Source organism: Chroicocephalus ridibundus, chromosome 7 (genome assembly GCF_963924245.1).
Source record: "Chroicocephalus ridibundus chromosome 7, bChrRid1.1, whole genome shotgun sequence".
Lineage (NCBI taxonomy): Eukaryota > Metazoa > Chordata > Aves > Charadriiformes > Laridae > Chroicocephalus > Chroicocephalus ridibundus.
In genome coordinates this window covers 11,661,796-11,678,690 of record NC_086290.1, presented here as the reverse complement: position 1 = coordinate 11,678,690, position 16,895 = coordinate 11,661,796, and the positions used below count along the sequence as shown (strand labels likewise).

Genomic DNA, 16,895 nt, shown 5'->3' with positions numbered 1-16,895 from the left:
ACCTGAATAGGGCCAGTGTTGAGCCCTCTGGTGACTCTCAGCTGGTAAACATCAATATGAGTGCACTCCAGGATGTCGCAGCGCTGGTAGGTGTGGATTTTCTACTCTGACCCTGAGTGCAGAGGGTCTTTTGCCAGCAAGGGATCTCACAGCATTGGCAAAATTAACTGAAAGGACATTAGCTCCATTGGTATAGAAATGCTAAGTCACAAGTGGAAACCAAAGTTCGAACTAGTCAAAAGCGTTTCTTTGACAAGTATTGTAACAAAACCAACCAAACAAAGGCAGCAGTTTGCAATAACTTTCACCTTAAAGTTTTCAGTGAAGCAGTGTAATTCTTGAAGTTGTTTTTTTTTCAGTTGTCCCCTTTCCAAGGGGAATAATTTCTGAAATCCCACCATTTTTATCAAGTTCTCATGATACCAGAGTATCTGCTTTTCCTTGAGAACTGCTTGCAATTAATTACCTGTTACTTTGTGAGCAGTACTAGCCAGTGTTTTCGCTAGTAGTTAAACACCACCATGGTGAAAAAGATGTCAAGATATGAAGGGATTTCTCCTAAATCTGTCTGCAACCCAGATAATTACAGCAGTAACCATTATACGTTAAGAAAACTTTACTTAATTCCAGATGTCCGTGAATTGCAAAACACATTCCATCTTGGTGCTGGTACGGTGGGATTATTCATCCCTTGCACAAACAGGGGCCATTTATACTGCAGTCAGTGAGAATTAATGTCATAGTGTGGATACTGGAGTAGCCTTGCCTGATGTAATTTACTGCAGCCAGGCAGTTCGTCTTAGCATGGACATTGCAGGAACCTGTGGTTTTATACAAAAGGCAGCAGTGATTTCCATTAAATTTTCTATTGTTATTATCACACAGTAAGTTCCTCAATTAGAGAACCAGACGTGGGAAGTTTTTTTTAGCACAACTAAACATATCATTATGGAAAGTGATTATTTTATCCTTAACATCGAGGCTGTCGATGATCCTTGGGCCACTTTTTGATGTCATTTATTTAATGCATTTTTAAGATTGTTTAAGATTAATTCATTCCGTATAATGAATGTCTTTCACTGTGAAGAGTTTCAAACAGATTTACAGCTCCTGATGCATTCAAGATTGAAATGAATTACTGCTGGTAAAGGATAGTGAGAAATGAAAACCATTAAGGAATTCATTAGTGCTTTAGACAGTCAAATACAATGGCCAAAATACGCATAGCCAGTAATTTATCATTTCAGTCTCTCTTCCTGTTTCCAAGTCATAGACAAGCATACTGCAGTGCCCACCAGTTTGTTCATTAGTTGTGTCTATTCAGCAAATGTTTAGGACCAAGATCATTCACTCTTTGAATGCCTCATAAACTCACTGCTGCAGGTAGTCTGTCGTCTCCTCTTGGGCTGCACGACTGATCTACGGTCCTTAATGGTCAGCTTCCTGACTGGATAACAGTAGGTTGAGTAATTTACTGGATCCTGAATTCTCTGAGTATCTAGAAAAAGCAGATAAAAGGGTGTAGAGGCTGTCACAACCAGCCGAACTTTTTCATGCCTCTCTTTCCCAAGTATACTATGTTCTTGCTATAACTGGTGGAGCCCTGGTTTTCAAATAGCCCAGTTTCTCTCTGCATTCATTGACAGCCCACTTTATATAAATTTCTGTCATCGTCTTAAAAGAGAGATGATATTTGCATGTGCAGGACCCATCTTTTCTGAAAAGATGTGAACCCCAGGCAGTCCATCTGCTTTAATTTTTTAAGTCACAAAAGTTTTCAAGAACTAAGAAGTAAAATGGAAATGTTTTTCTGTGCCTGAATAACACATGGGGCACTTGCTCTCAGATAAATGTTTGAGGGTGAATGCTGGTTTGCAACCAAGCAAGAAGATGATTTCAGATTGTCAAATGCATTACCTCCTTGAGCAGCCTGGCAGCAGGGTAAGTTGGTCAGTTCACCAGTTTTAAAACTGAGTTTGGCGTGTTCATGAATGGAGTTACATGAAAACGGCCTGCACTGGTGGGGGGAGGATTGGTGGGTGACGCTGGAGTCTCTTCCAGACTATGCTCTTGAGCATGTAGGGTCCTCTGAATTACAGCTGTGTTCATATAAAGGTTGCAGGAGTGAGCGAGGAAAGGGTGGACATGGTTGCTGGACCTCCAGCAGTAACTGACTGGATCTTGAGTAATCTCAGCAGTGAAGGGTGTAGGAAGAGCCATCTGGGAGAGAAAAGGAAAGTTCCAAATGGTCCTGAAAACTTTTGCACTTTTTTTGATGTCTGCACAGGCCGCTAAGAGTCATTCTCAGGATCTGCAACACAGAAGACTCAGCCTTGTCTGAGGCCATGGCACACACAGTTTCCAGACTGTTTTGATTTATTTACCTCATTCCCATTATTGTACCAAGATTCAAGATACTTGTGTAAGCCCTGTACAGTGGAACACCTGCATCCACCTGTGTTGTGACACTGATTTAATGTCTGTTGATTTCCATCAGTCTTTACAAAAGCTGTGTAGGGAGCAACTAACATGCAGCTGAAGAGAATTAGTTCCAGCTTCAGACTTTGTTTCGGGAAAGTATTTAAGCATGTGTTTTTCTTTAAGTATGTGCTAAGTCCCTTGACTTCAGTGGGATTTAAACACATCTAAAGCACCCTTCCGGAATAGGGATTGTTTCCTGACTGATCCACTGGGACCAACACCGACCCCTGCCTTGATTCAACCTTTTGAGCTTCCCCCTGATGATCCATTGGAAGAGAAGAAAGATTTATCACCCTTAAACCAGATGAATTGCATCCCAAACAGTAGAGATCCCTATGGGTCAGAGAACTGCTAGATCATTCTGTCCAGGGCCTGTTTCATACCCGCTTATCCTCCGTGCCAGGGCCCATAGTCTAAAGCATTTAGATTTGAAATGTCATTGGTCGTAGACTTTTACTGAATATGTTTCTCCTGATTATGATTGTAGATAACTGAATTGTTGTTTATGGGATGTTTCAGGTGTGCAGCGTATTAGAGAGCTTGGAGCAAGAATACAGACGGGATGAAGACTGGTGTGGGGGTCGAGATAAACTTGGGCCGGCAGCTGAGATAGACCATGTCATCCCTCTGATCAGCAAACACCTGGAGCAGAAAGAGGCTTTTCTCAAGGTTTCATTTTATTTCTCTAATAAATCGGGAAAACTCCCCATTAAGTAGTCAGTTTAAAGCAACGTTGGTGAGTTTGAGAGGAGGGTTTGAGGTGTAATTCCTGGCTGGCTGTATAAGCCCTAGGCTAGTTTCACACCGTGATAGTAGGGGTAATAAGCATTATCATCAATGCATATCTCAGAGAGATGTCATCAGGACTAATTAGGTGGTATTTGCATTGCACTTGAAGGATGTTAGTTGTGCTGGTTCAAAGTTCAAATTCTCATGATTACATATGATGAGCATTATAAAGGACAGGTATTATACGGCATTTTGGTGTTGGCTGGCTTATACAAGCCATCCAGCATTTCAAATTCTGTCCTCCAAGCCAATAACTGAAGAACTACAAAAACTGAAGCAATTGTGTCTGTGCAGGGCAGCACCAGGATGGAGACGGAGATTTCCTCCTGCCTTCCAGGTGCTGCTTTGTAAGAACCGTGGAGCTGACAGGCTGACAAGTCAACTGACAGCCAGCCTCCCACCTTCCACTAAAACTGATTACAACATGAAACTACGCTTGCAGGCAAGGCTTAAGAAATTATGCTGCTAGATTGTACGGTTTTTGAAACAATGAGTACTTTTCTTGAGAGATGGGTTAGCTTTGGTTAGATTGAAAACGTGTGATGTACTAGCTCTTTACAACCAGTTGCTTTCTTATTGTCATTAATTTACTTTAATATGTAAGTATCAGCCACTATATTCAAAATGACTTATGTGTTTTAATACATTTATGAGGCTGCTAGTTTATTACCTGAGTTTATTGCCTCTTAGCTGAAGCTCTCGTGTTCCCATATGAAAGAGAACTCCTCCCTGCAAAAGAAGCGGAGAACTCCCTTGGGTCCCCTTTGCTCTCTTTGCTCATCTTCACTGATTCATTTTGGTGGGGGCTGTTTTTCTTAGGCCTGTACACTGGCACGAAGGAACGCTGAGGTATTCCTCAAGTACATTCACCGCAACAATGTCAGCATGCCCGGAGTAGCAAGCCATACAAGGGGGCCTGAGCAGCAAGTGAAAGGTTGGTGCACTGGTGCAATGACAGCATTGAAGGTTTTGGTTTCTTCCCGCTCTACTGTGTGGTTATCTTTATGTTCGTGAACATGCTGAGAAGACACCTTAAGTTTTGCCATCTGCTGTTACTAAAATGATACACAAGCCCGATGCTTTTAGCAATGGTGGTGAGCACTCTCTGAAAGTGATCCCTCCTCTGCTGGGCATGAGTTCTTATACAGAACTCTGCTGTTGCAAGTGGTGATGGGGGGGGAAAGGAAAGGGGTTTGAAACATGCGTTCTGCCTGGCTTCTCTTGGCAGGAGAGTCCATGGGAGTGACACTGTGCCATCCCCCATCATGTAGGTTGTCAGCCAAAATGATCAGGCACTGTTTTGCCTTAATATCTAAAAATGCATAAACAAATAAGCGTATATCAAATACAAGGTCTAGATGCATCCTGTTGCTACTGAGCACTAGAAAAAAATTAACCCCAAACTTGTTTGTGCCTAGGATGGATCTGCTATTTCTTTTTGTCCCTGGAATCCTATTTGATGTCCTACCACATCAAACAAAAAGTATTTGTAGTTACTTTCCTTTAGTCAAAGAGCACCATTTACAATCAGCTGATACATCTGAGATGTTTGAAATATTTCCACTCCTCTCCTTAATTAAACAGTCGCTAACCTGTGCCTAGCAATGCTGCAAGGTACTGATAAGAATGAGCAAAGTGATTCTGCAGAAACAAATCATTTTTTTAATTATTATTATTATTGGCTTTCTTACGAGCTGCAGAAAGATACAGGTTTAAAAGCAGTGCAGTTATTACATATGTGGGAGGGATGGGAACTTTGGTTAGGCACAGAAGATGAAAATGGTGCTACTGAAAAGATTATTTTCCTTCCTTTCTTTCAAAACTAGTTCTTCAATGTTAACATGACTTTGTTCAACTTTTCCCTGCTACTGTGTCAAATGCTTGTTGTTGCTGTGGACTTTTGTTCCCTACAGTTGAAAATCATGGGAAAATTAATTAAACCCTGACTCAGCAAGCCTTTAAATATGCACCTGATATAAATTTGTGAGTGTTCCTCCCTGAGCTTGTTTGAAATTACTCACTTATATAAAAATCAGCTTGTACATTAGTCTTTTTCTAAGCCAAATATGTCATTCTTAAACTTGGTGAGTCTACCTACAGAAAATCTTTGAAGTGGACACTTTAGTTCAGAATAAAAGCACTATTTAGTAGGATACTGATTGTGCTTCCAAATCAAAGTCATTGATACAGAACAAAGTTTTATTTGGCATAAACTGTTTATGCAGAGACCTGATCTGGGGCACCAAGTCGAGCTTCAAGTTCATTTTGTCATTCAAAGTTCCCTCAGCAGGGACTGGGCTAGGTTTTGCAATTAACTTAATATTACAAATTTTTTGACTATAAGCAGTGTCACGCTTGTCACTGGGGAGGGATACATCCAAATCTGTTTGCTGCCACCGGTTTTGATACATAAGCAACAAACATCGGTACATTCGGAAAGGGCTTGGGGTGAAAAAGGTTATTAATGGATACTATAAATGACCGTAAGTCACTGTAAGCGGTTGAGAAGCTACACTCGGTGTTTTAATATAAAAGAGCGTGGCTGCTGCCCGGGCTGCGTGTGCCTAAGCCCCCTCTAGTGGATGCTCGGCTTTGAGGATAATGCGGGAGGGCTGCCGTGCCTCACCTGCCGAGGTAGCTCCCAGCGCTCCCTACCCAGCCATGGCTGGCGTGAGCCACGCTGCTGCCGGCTACGCATGACTTAGCTCGGTTTAGTTAGAAAAGCTCAGGTTTAACTAAGGCTTATGTCACTTACACAGTGTAGATCTCTTGCACTGTCTCTGCGTGTAGTCTTTTCGGTTAAACTCATGATACTTTTTAAAGGGTTAAATCACACGCTTTTATCGAGTTGATACAGCCTGGCTGAGCACTTGGGTTTTGAAGAATGCGTATGTCCTAGGCTCCAAGGAGGAGCAGGTCTCCTGCCAGTTTCTTCCTGAATCTAGGTGTCTGTCACATCCCCATCACACAGAAAACAGTTGAGAGGACCAATACCAGGGCTCAACCCAAAACTGTAGCCCAGCAATAACTGCACAGGGAGCAGCACACCAAGTGTCATCGGGCAGTACAGCAGCACGAGAAACCTTAGCAGGTATTTCCAACTAGGGGCTCAGGTCTGAATTAAATTCAATCATGACCAGAGCTCATGCGTGACAGTAGGCTTCAGTGCCAAGTGCTGCGTAGCCTGTGGCCAGAGCAACAGACAGGGCAGTAAAAGGGCAACTTCTCCTACATCAGCCAGTACTAGACCCCCGAAATATGCAACAGAAGAGAATGAAAGAACTATAAATCAGGTACCCCAGTGTATTTACTGCAGTAAATTCCAAACTCTGTTCTAGCATCTCCTCCTTTACCAGATAACTTTGCAACTGCGCTTTTTTGTTGGTTTTGTTTTGTTTCGTTTTTTAAAGCAGCCCCTTTGAATCAATGCTTGTTTTTAAGAAGTACAGTCGCAGTCCAGGCAGAGTGAGTAAATTCAGCTTTTTATGGCTTATTTCTGTATGCACTCAGAATCACTAATCATGCAGATGTTTTCCTTTGCCCTACAGCCATTCTGAGTGAGCTGCTGCAGAGAGAAAACCGGGTCCTTCACTTCTGGACCCTGAAAAAACGAAGATTAGATCAGTGCCAACAATATGTTGTCTTTGAGCGCAGTGCCAAGCAGGTAGTGTAAAAAAACCCACTTTGTCTTTCTGTCCTGGCAGAGCGTAAATATTTCTTGTATTCGTGTAATGCCTCTGTGTGGGGTTCCTGTTGCAATCTCAAGTTGTATTTAAAAACTGTGATTTTTGAAAACAATGTAGATTTTTAAAACAATTTAATAGAGTTTAAAATCCCAACAACAAAACTCAGTATTTTTGACAGGTCAGATTAATTTCCGGTTTTGTTAATTCATTTGAAAATTGTATAAGAGCAAAATTGTTTTATTGAGCTATTACTGAGTGAGAAAACTGCTTTCCCTGCATGCAGATTTATCTGTATATAGGTAGAATTCCCTACATTCCTTTTTCTCCTCAGAAGCACGCAGCACCTTTTGTATCCTCTTCTACCTGCTTTGATTACTGTATTCTTTTTATGTGTTCCTAGAAAGTGTTTTAGTATACACTGTATTAAGTCCCAATGGATTTGATATCCTTTATTTGGCAGATTTTTTTGTCAGAGGATTAGTTCTTGAAATACAAAGACTGTTTTGTTTTTCCTTTTGTTTTTTTTGACATTCACAGGCCTTAGACTGGATCCAAGAAACAGGCGAATATTACCTCTCTACTCACAACTCCACAGGGGAATCAGCAGAAGAAACTCAGGAACTCCTGAAGGAATATGGGGAATTCAGAGTACCTGCCAAGGTAAACAGTGGCTTTAATCTAATTACGGCATCTGCCTTAGTCTGTGTTTATGATCCTGTTTTAGTGCCTTAAATCTCCGTAATAATATTCTCTTGATTTTGTGTTTTCCTCCTGACATTCCTAGCCCAGACAATAAATGTCTTTTGAGAACTGTGATCTTTCATTTAGCAAGGCATAGGCACAAAAAGGAGGTTTTGTCCCCCTTGGTCTGTACTGAATATGAAGCATTTTTATTCTGATCAGAAGGAAGAGAAAGTCCATTTGCATACAGAGTTCACAGCAACCTAATGAGACACTAATTCAATTCTCGAACAATCTTACAATAATGGTATAGAGTAACTAATTGATCTGAACGTATCCAAGGTCATCTTGGATTCCCTGCCTCTTTCTTCTGTCATTACAACCACAATTTCTCTCGTTAATTCCAGCTGGTTTGATCACAGTTGATCATTTATCTCATTAGAAATAAATCTGCTGATCCCAACAAAATACTTTAAATAAATGGGTTTGTAAACTCTGGGGTGAACGTTTTTTAATGCAAAGCTGCATTACCAAGAATCTATTAATTTATCTGGAGCAATTCTGAGAAATCTGGTGGGGTTTACAGAGGAATGGTGATTGGATCTGCTTCAGACAAATTAATTCAAACCATAGGTAATTCACAGACACTGAATCCACAGGGGTATTAACAGTCACTGATAAAGATCTAAATTGCAAAGTCGAACTGCAGCAAGACCATGGCTTTGGTATTACGTAGCTTCATTTCACTGTGTCCTGAAATTGGTCTTCTGTAATCCTCAAATTCCTCATTAGGCTGTCCATACTTGCATGGGTTTGATTCAAAGGCTTTGTGGTGTTCTTGTCCCCTTCCTTTTTCCTTAGCTTGCATGTTTATGAAAATGGGAGATAACTAGCAGTGGGTGGAAGTTAATGTAATGAGACAGGACCAGTAGAACATTCCTTTAATAGTACTCCTGGCCTCTAACCATCCATAATCGATCCACCTGAAATCGTATTCCAGGTTATAATTTAATTTTGATCAGAATAATCTTGATTCATCCTGAAGTTTCTGAACTATTTCTGCTCTTGACTTAGCCTAGGATTGAGTTTTTGTTCCTTATTGACCATTACTGGCCATTCCTTACACTGACGCATCTTGCTCCCTAGGGCTCTAGTAAATCACTTCCCTACTGCTGACCTAGAATATTTTCACTGCCACATGCAATCTGGTAAACGTATGTCACTCCCAGACTGATGTTATTCTCGAATTAAACTGTAACTAAAAGCCTTTCTGATCCAAATAACTTTCTGGCCAAACCAATCGTTTGGAAAGCAAAAACACCAGTAGCTTTTTGGAATGAAACACCCTTTAAATATAACAGGAAGTCGGATTTTTATTTCTCCATACCAAGCGTTGCTAAAGTACTCAATTAATTTGTTAAGATGACCTCTGATTCAGCTGTTAATTTATTTTGCAGGTGAAATTTCTTGAATTTAGTTTGGTGTTTGAAATCTTCTAGATGTTTTCTGGTCTGACTTGCATTTGTCCGCTTGTGGCCAAATAACGTCAAGTACCTGAAAGTATGTCTCGCTTCAGGCAGAGTGGAAGTTTCTCCTCATCTCTGAAAAGCAACTTGCCAGTACTTCTGGGGATACAACTGAGTCTCTTTTTGCTTTTGAGAATTAACGTGTATGTTACAGCTGGAGTGCAGCCTGTACAGTTGATATCTCAGTTTTTATAAGCACTTTGTACTTGAGTCAAACATAGGGCCCAGGCGCCTTCAGTTCCTAGGATAGATTTGGACTCTAAGCTAAAATTTATAACTAACTCTTTTGTGCCAGATTTGCACAGACTTCCTCAACATGGAAAACCATAGTGACTACAGGGCAGTCAGAGCCCAGGTAGAATAGAAAAGGTTTCTGGAAGGTTTGGGGTCTCAGGGTATGTTTCAGGAGTTCAGGCAACTTTTAGTCTGTAATGCTCTAACTAGAACTAAAATACTGTGGGGAGATTTTATAGACGACCAGAAATTTGGATTTAAATTCTGTTTGCTTCTGAAACAGAGTAGTAGTGACTCAAGCTCACTTCCTGGGCTGATATGTGGTGCATTAATGACCTGCCTACACCGGTCTGCAGAACCACCTAGGTATAGATTCAGAGTAACTTGGTGTATTTTATGAGGTGTGATTTTTTTTTTTAAATCCTGTCTTCTACTCCAAGGCTCATAAAAAATAAGTTTTTGGTTATGGGAAGGAGGCATGTCTAACTTCCAGGATGTTTTCCTTATGTGTTTGTGTGTGTGTGTGGTTTCAAAAACCTGACTTTTTCTATCTCCTGCAGCTTCATAAGTGTCCTTGTAAAAATTTCATTCCTTTCGTATTTTACTGGTCAAAGTTTAAAGCATCTGATTCTGTATAAGATGAAGTACAGGCACTCTTTAATGATGCATAAAAAATTGTGAGCTGCTTCTGACTGCTGTGTGAATTAAAAGCAATGGAAACAATAATGATGCAACGTAACCAAGGACCGTATTTTGGGCAGCAAACAAAGGAGAAAGTGAAGCTCCTCATCCAGCTGGCTGACAGCTTTGTAGAAAAAGGACATATACACGCCACTGAAATTAGAAAGTGGGTCACCACCGTTGACAAACGCTACCGTGACTTCTCTCTCAGGATGGGGAAATACCGCTACTCCCTGGAAAAAGCCCTTGGAATCAATACAGAGGTACTGTAAGTCCGTGTCCTGCTGGGGTTTTATACCAAAGCTGAAAGTCACAAAGAGAAGTGAAGGTTATGGTATGAATGCTCCAGGTTACTGTGTGTCCATTAGAAGCACTTTAAAACCTAGCCAACTCACCTAGCCAAGCTCGGAACTGTTTCTGAAGAGAAAAAGGTTTTTTTATGGCAGATCGGTGATATGAGGAGGAGGCGGAGCAATATCAGAGAGACTTTCTAAACAAATGTTTGCATCATTCTCCAGGAGACCATACAGCTACTGGGAAGGAGAAACACATTATTTGAATAAAAGTCTGTGTTAATTTTAGCATAAGCCATAAATCCTACTCCCACACCATTATTTTGAATCAAACGCAGGCTTTGACTGTAAGTTTCCATTCTCTCATCCTTTAACTAACCAAAAAATTGATCCCCAACCTCATCTCTGAGCTCTTTTAGGTGAAGTAGAGCAACACAAGAGAAACAAAAATTAGAACCTTCTGCTATTGCCTGGCCGCAGTATTAAGGGGGAGTGCCAGAAACAGAAATACTTAAAAACATTTCAGTCAACCGTCCTTCAAAACTGAGTATCAAACAAAGAGGAATAAATTCCCTCACACCTTCAAGTTACCTTAAATCTACTGTTCCTTGTAAGGGTCTCTAGTTTACACAAAGTTACTAACCACAGTCTGGAAGTATTTCCATGGCAGAAGGCCATTGGAAGTGGGGATTGTCTCTGTATAGTGCCCTACTGTATCAGGCTATTTATGAAGTCCCATACTAGGCAACTCATTTAGATGTGAAGGAGCAAAGTAAAATTTAGACTTTTGTTGTCAATACCTGTTTCTAGATAAGCCTAACAGTGAAGACTATAATAAATCTTATAGTTGGTATTTTTTTAAGATTTCTCTCACCTTCTCCCTTCTCACTGTACTTTTTCTAAATCTCTTTGAATTTCCTGCTTTCTGACATTGTATCTTTATCTTACTTTTGTCCCTTCTTATTCATGAACATGCTGCATTTTGCACAGCAGTTGGGTTACAATGAATTTAAAATCTGTACTGTCACTTTTTCTAGGATAACAAGGACCTAGAACTAGATATTATTCCAGCAAGTCTTTCAGACCGGGAGGTAAAGCTGCGAGATGCAAATCATGAAGTCAATGAAGAAAAAAGAAAGTCAGCCAGAAAGAAAGAGTATGTCCCCAAATGCTTACAGTCTGCCGTGACACATTATCAAAGAATGATTCTATGATATTTGCATGACCAGAACTGACTGACAGTCCTGTAACTCCTTCCAGCTGTGGAGCTATTGAGCTAAGTCTACAGGCGTAGGGCAGAAGTTGTGACTTGTAGGCTAGAGAATTTTAGGAAATACAGGTTGAATTTCTTTTGGTTTTAATCAGAAGTTACTTTTGGAAAGGGAAAGGACTGAGTCAAGCACTTTGATTAGACCCTGATGTCATGGAGGTATTCATTGCCACGATTTCTTTCCAGCTGTATGTGAAAAGTAAAATGAACAAAAAAAAAAAAAAATGAAAACCATCTTTATATGTCTTGGTATCATTTAAACTCCAGTGACATCCAGAGGAGTTAACTGGGTTAACAAGAGTTCACTTCAAGCGTACGTTCAAATTTCAGTGGGTGTAGAACTGAGAGAACTGGATATATTTTATACTAGAGGAAATATTTGGAGAGTTCTTGTTGTACTTAAATCTAGAAACAGTCTAATTTCACAGTATTTTCTCTTAATTTTTGTTGAGAATATTCTGGAAAGCATTTGTATGCAGGATCCTTCTCAGCCCTCTAAAATTGTCACTACAGTGCATAACCTTGATAAGAAACCGTTTCTACTTTAGGAAACAGTGGTTACACTTGGTCTGCCTGTGGCACATTTTCAAAACATTGGGCATTTCAACTTTGAGATGCCCAGCCTCAGGCACTACAGATGCGGTTTCTGGGCTTCCCACCAGTCTGGATTTTCTCCAGTTGGATACCAAGCTGTTGAAGCCTCTTCAAAGTCATGCTGTCTCCCAAATCCACCTGTATTGCCACTGAAGGTCAAGTTTCAGGGTGACTTACTGTTGACTGTTAGTGAAGATGTGAGTGTTGTCAGTGAATCTCAAATCCTTGCTCCTGGGGAAAAAACTTTTCTAAGAATCAGTTGACTGTTAAGGATGGGCATGTAGATAGTAAATCATACCTCAGGGTTGCAGAAGTACAACATAACTAGAATTTGTCACAGAAAAGATACTTAGAAAATAACCCTACAGAGGACTAGACAATGAAGAGATATTTCATTCCTGGAGCTGAAAGGTGCAAAATGTAGCAGCTGAAGGCTTAGAGTGGAAGTACGCTGATTCATGAAGACAACAGGAGGCTGTTTTGTTTTCTGTTCATTGTACAAATGCCAGTCATGCCCAAAACACCTGAAAGACTTTCTTTCTTTCAGATTCATTATGGCTGAGCTGCTTCAGACAGAAAAAGCTTATGTCAGGGACTTACATGAATGTTTAGAGGTAAGTTAAGGCCCGGGAAGTCTCCAGTACTTTCAGGAAGGACATGGTATCCTTTGTGGTGGTGATGTTCGCTGGACTGCAAAGGCTGACCTCGACAAGAGTCGGTGTGAGGGTACCACCGTTGTGGCTAGCCGCAGAGCTATGTCCTGCTGGTGGTGGGGAGCTGGGTGGGCAGCAGAGGGAGCTTGTCTCCCACTGGCAGAACCGCGCCCAGTGCTCCCCACCAGTAGCTGTAAATGTCTGCACCCCCAGGGACACCTGAGTGTGCCTTTATTTACAAAGCTGCACTGACCCCTGCAGAGTGAGAACAACGTCCTGGGACTCAGAAAAGAGCATTATATTTGCATGTTGGCCTGAAATTTGTTAGTTTCTACTCTTTTTTGAATCATGGAACATTTTCTTAAGAATTCAAATCTGTTCCTTTGGATCACCTCCTGCTAGAGAAAGAGCTGTATTTGCACTGTCAAATACCTTGCCTAGCTCTACAGCAGGGTGTTCCTGAAGCACACTGTGATATTCAGGGCAAAAAGCAGAGTGTATTTCAGTGAAATCTGTCAGCTTTCACATTCCTGCAGTTTGAAAGAGATTTTTATGTATCTAATGCTACTGAAGTGGCAAATCCAGTTTGTCTTCAACTGTTTCTGCCTGCAGTTTTTGGGCGCCATCAGTTAGACAGCAAAGACGGGTGTTGTTGGCATGTTTCTGCTTTTTCCTCAGACAACTTCTGAGTGTCAGCACTTTGAATTTCTCTGGGGAGCTTACTGTGACACTGGAACTTTTTTTTTTTTTTAGCTTGTTTGTTTAATCTCAAAGTACATAGTTCCCTTGTCAGCCTGTGCCTTTGGCGATAAACCAGGGAGATCTATTCTTTTTCACTGCATTTATTCACAAAGCTAAGAATTGCTGGTGTCTTCCAGACTTACCTTTGGGAAATGACGAGTGGAGTGGAAGAAATACCCACTGGGATCCTTAATAAAGAACACATCATCTTTGGCAATATTCAGGAGATATATGACTTTCATAACAAGTAGGTTTTCCTAACTGTTCTGTTAATGTTTACTGACTAAAGAAACAAATGGCATGTGTAGACCTGTACATCTATGTGGTGTAACACCTACAGTAGAATGCACACAGGAGTGTAAAGTAATTGATCCAGGTTTGCAAAATAATGTTTGATTTCTTGTTTTGTTTCTTTTACAACAATTAATTGCATCTTAGTTTAAACTTTGCCTTCAGCTGATTAACAATGTTGAAGTCATATTATACTGATGCTTTGTAGTCTTGCGCATGCTTTCTGTCTCACAGCACTAGATCTGGTCTGGAAGCTTGCCTGTCAAAAGTGCGATCTCTCGGAAAACACAAGGGGAAAAAAAGGAATGGTTGACATGAGTTGGGTTAACCAGTAGGTTTCATGCCACTTCTTGGAGATTCTCTGTATTTAATCTGTAACTAACAGTACTCCTTTTTTTTCAAGACTGTGTATCAGATCAGCTTAGAGGGTATTGTTTCCCTGCTATAATGTGAATGCAATAGCAGTTATAAACTTAATATTTAGGGGTGCTGAATCGTACAAGTTCAGTCTGAATTTCAAAGTCTGCCTTTAAGTTGCACATCAAAACCAAAGCAGTTTGAAAAACAAACCATAAAACCCTTCCCTGTTGAAGTTCTGGGAGACTTTCAGTGCTTCAGACAGATAAATGCACCATCACATACACATAAATATGGCCAAGCAGATGCTGCCATATGCGTGCTTTTGTGCAAGCAGCTTCAAAGCATGTCAGGATAGTAGATTCAAACAACGTATTTCATTAAAAAGTCCTTTAAGTAATAGATTAATTGACTTCCAGCCCACAAGAATTGCCCTGTCATGTGGGTAAGTATTCTTCTCCCATTTAAAACCATGCTGGGATCACCCAATTGCCTTCCCACTCCCCCTCTCTTTGTGGTGCCATATCACCCTGACTGATGCCATCTGATTACTCGTCTTTTTGACTTTCCCTTACTCCCTGCTAACACCCCTTCAACCCTCAGTCGTGCCCCTCAGCTCCCTGCTGCTGTCATTTGTCCTTTCTCTGACCCGTTCTCCTCCAGCCTGCTGCTTCTGCATAATGCATTTCCTGATAAAACTTCTAGCAACGCTAAAATAAATTGTCCCCCCTCTTGCCTCTACCAGCATCCTCCAAAATCCTCTCCTTTGGCTGGTGATGTTAAGGCATCCCCCAGCCTGATTCAGGGATGGGGAAAACAGCACATTCAGTTGCTTCTGCAATTTCTGTTTCACATTGCTCTTTCCACCCAGGCATTGTAGAGCGCTCTGTCTGCAAACAGAGATGTCACTCATAATACAAGGTATTGAGAGAGAGTTGATTACAAAATCTGCATTTCGTGAGTTTACTACTTACCTATGAAGTATCAAGCTTCTTTAAATTGTTGTCTTTTGCCCAGTGTGCTGAGTTTGGTAATGGAAAGCTGGAAGTTCTGGGCTTCTCTTTTTGCTCTTCCTCTGAAGCACTGCACAAGATCTTTTTGCAGATTCACAATCTGGTTCTTGAATATCACTTTGCAGTCCTGAATACACTGACCCCTACAAGGGATTGCTACCTTTTCCTTTCTAGTTGAGTCAGGCATGACTGTGCTCAAAAACCAAAGCATACCTTGGCAAGGACACACTTCTTCCACTGGCAAGACACTTATTAGCCTTGTAATCAAGATACAAGTATTGATCATTAGCACTGGTTAACTCATTGGTTATTCTGCTTCTCCTGGGTATTTGACTGCAACTAATTAGATCCGGGTCTTCTTTTTTCAGCATTTTCCTGAAAGAACTAGAGAAATACGAACAACTGCCTGAGGATGTGGGCCACTGCTTCGTCACCTGGGTAATGAGGCTTCTTCTTTTCATTATTTATTCAATTTAATTCCTCCAGCACAGACAGAAACAAGCTGGGAATTGGTGCAAGGGTTACGTTCTTAGTGATAAGGGAGCTAATCTGGAACTACGACTGCTTTGTTCTTCACCTCTCCCAGGGTGAAGGGTTCCCTCCTGTAACTCTTCTCCTGAGCAGTGGTGTGAAGGCTTTCCAGAGCCTCTCTCCTTGTCCTGCACTGACCTGCACAGCTTTTACCTCTGCTGGTTTCTGTTTAACAGGACTTTGTCGACCCAAACCTGTATTTAGGGGTGACATTCATTTCTTTGTGAAGGGCCCTGGGAGGAAGGACATTTAAAACCTTAATATGCTCTCCTTAGAGAATTTATGTCATGCCATGAGACCTCTATAAAGGCATGAACAACATATTTTATCAACATTTTTCTTCAGAAATTCGTGTCAAATTGCTGAGCCACTGTACTTTCTCATTCCATTACCCAGTGCCAGGATAATTTCCAACAGGACTTTGAAATCTTGATGCTAAGAGTCTTCATGGGCACAGGAGGCTCCAGGAATCGACTACAGCAATTTATCTGTATGAAAGCTGTTCTTTTTTCAAAATATTTACCACGCAAGTCAGACATCTTCATGTTTTCTCTGATGGTTTTATTCATATTTCAAAGCTGGGAATTAGTATTTTTAAAGACATTATGGAATCTTTTCACTTACCGAAATAATGAGCATGTTTGGATGATTTCAAATGGGCTTTAATTTGAAAATATGACACAAATATTGATGAAATGGATTCAGAAATATTGTTTCCAAAGAAGAGGTTACATATTTATGAAACATGGACACGTTTATATATCATTCTGTGCAAAATCTTCATGGTACTTTTAAGATACTACCCCATCATCTCAACAACGGTACGTGTCCAGAGCTGTGTGTGTGGTTACAGACATACAAACAAAGCCGCCTGCCCAATTGCAGTGTCCTGTTATTTAGACACCTGGTATAAAAAACCGCAATAGTAATAAAAGGAGGCCATCCTCGTCTTCTGTTTGCCTGCCTCTCCCTGAGACCAGAGTTCAGTAATACGCAATTACTCTAAGGCAGGAGCGCACAGATGCTTTTAATTTCCTCTAAAAAATAAATAAATTGTGAAATGAAATGCAAAAC

At 40.8% G+C, this 16,895-nt stretch overlaps 1 protein-coding gene across 8 annotated transcripts in view; it reads left to right on the top strand.

The window, feature by feature from the left end:
* KALRN (kalirin RhoGEF kinase) overlaps positions 1-16,895 on the top strand; it is a 527,586-nt gene that overhangs the window by 354,195 nt on the left and 156,496 nt on the right. For all 8 annotated transcript variants that reach the window (XM_063341757.1, XM_063341758.1, XM_063341761.1 and 5 more), the window contains exons 19-27: positions 3,001-3,150; positions 4,090-4,204; positions 6,819-6,934; positions 7,494-7,616; positions 10,159-10,341; positions 11,409-11,527; positions 12,783-12,849; positions 13,767-13,876; positions 15,659-15,728. In XM_063341757.1, coding sequence (XP_063197827.1) covers positions 3,001-3,150; positions 4,090-4,204; positions 6,819-6,934; positions 7,494-7,616; positions 10,159-10,341; positions 11,409-11,527; positions 12,783-12,849; positions 13,767-13,876; positions 15,659-15,728 — 1,053 coding nt within the window. The remainder of the gene's footprint in view (positions 1-3,000; positions 3,151-4,089; positions 4,205-6,818; positions 6,935-7,493; positions 7,617-10,158; positions 10,342-11,408; positions 11,528-12,782; positions 12,850-13,766; positions 13,877-15,658; positions 15,729-16,895) is intronic.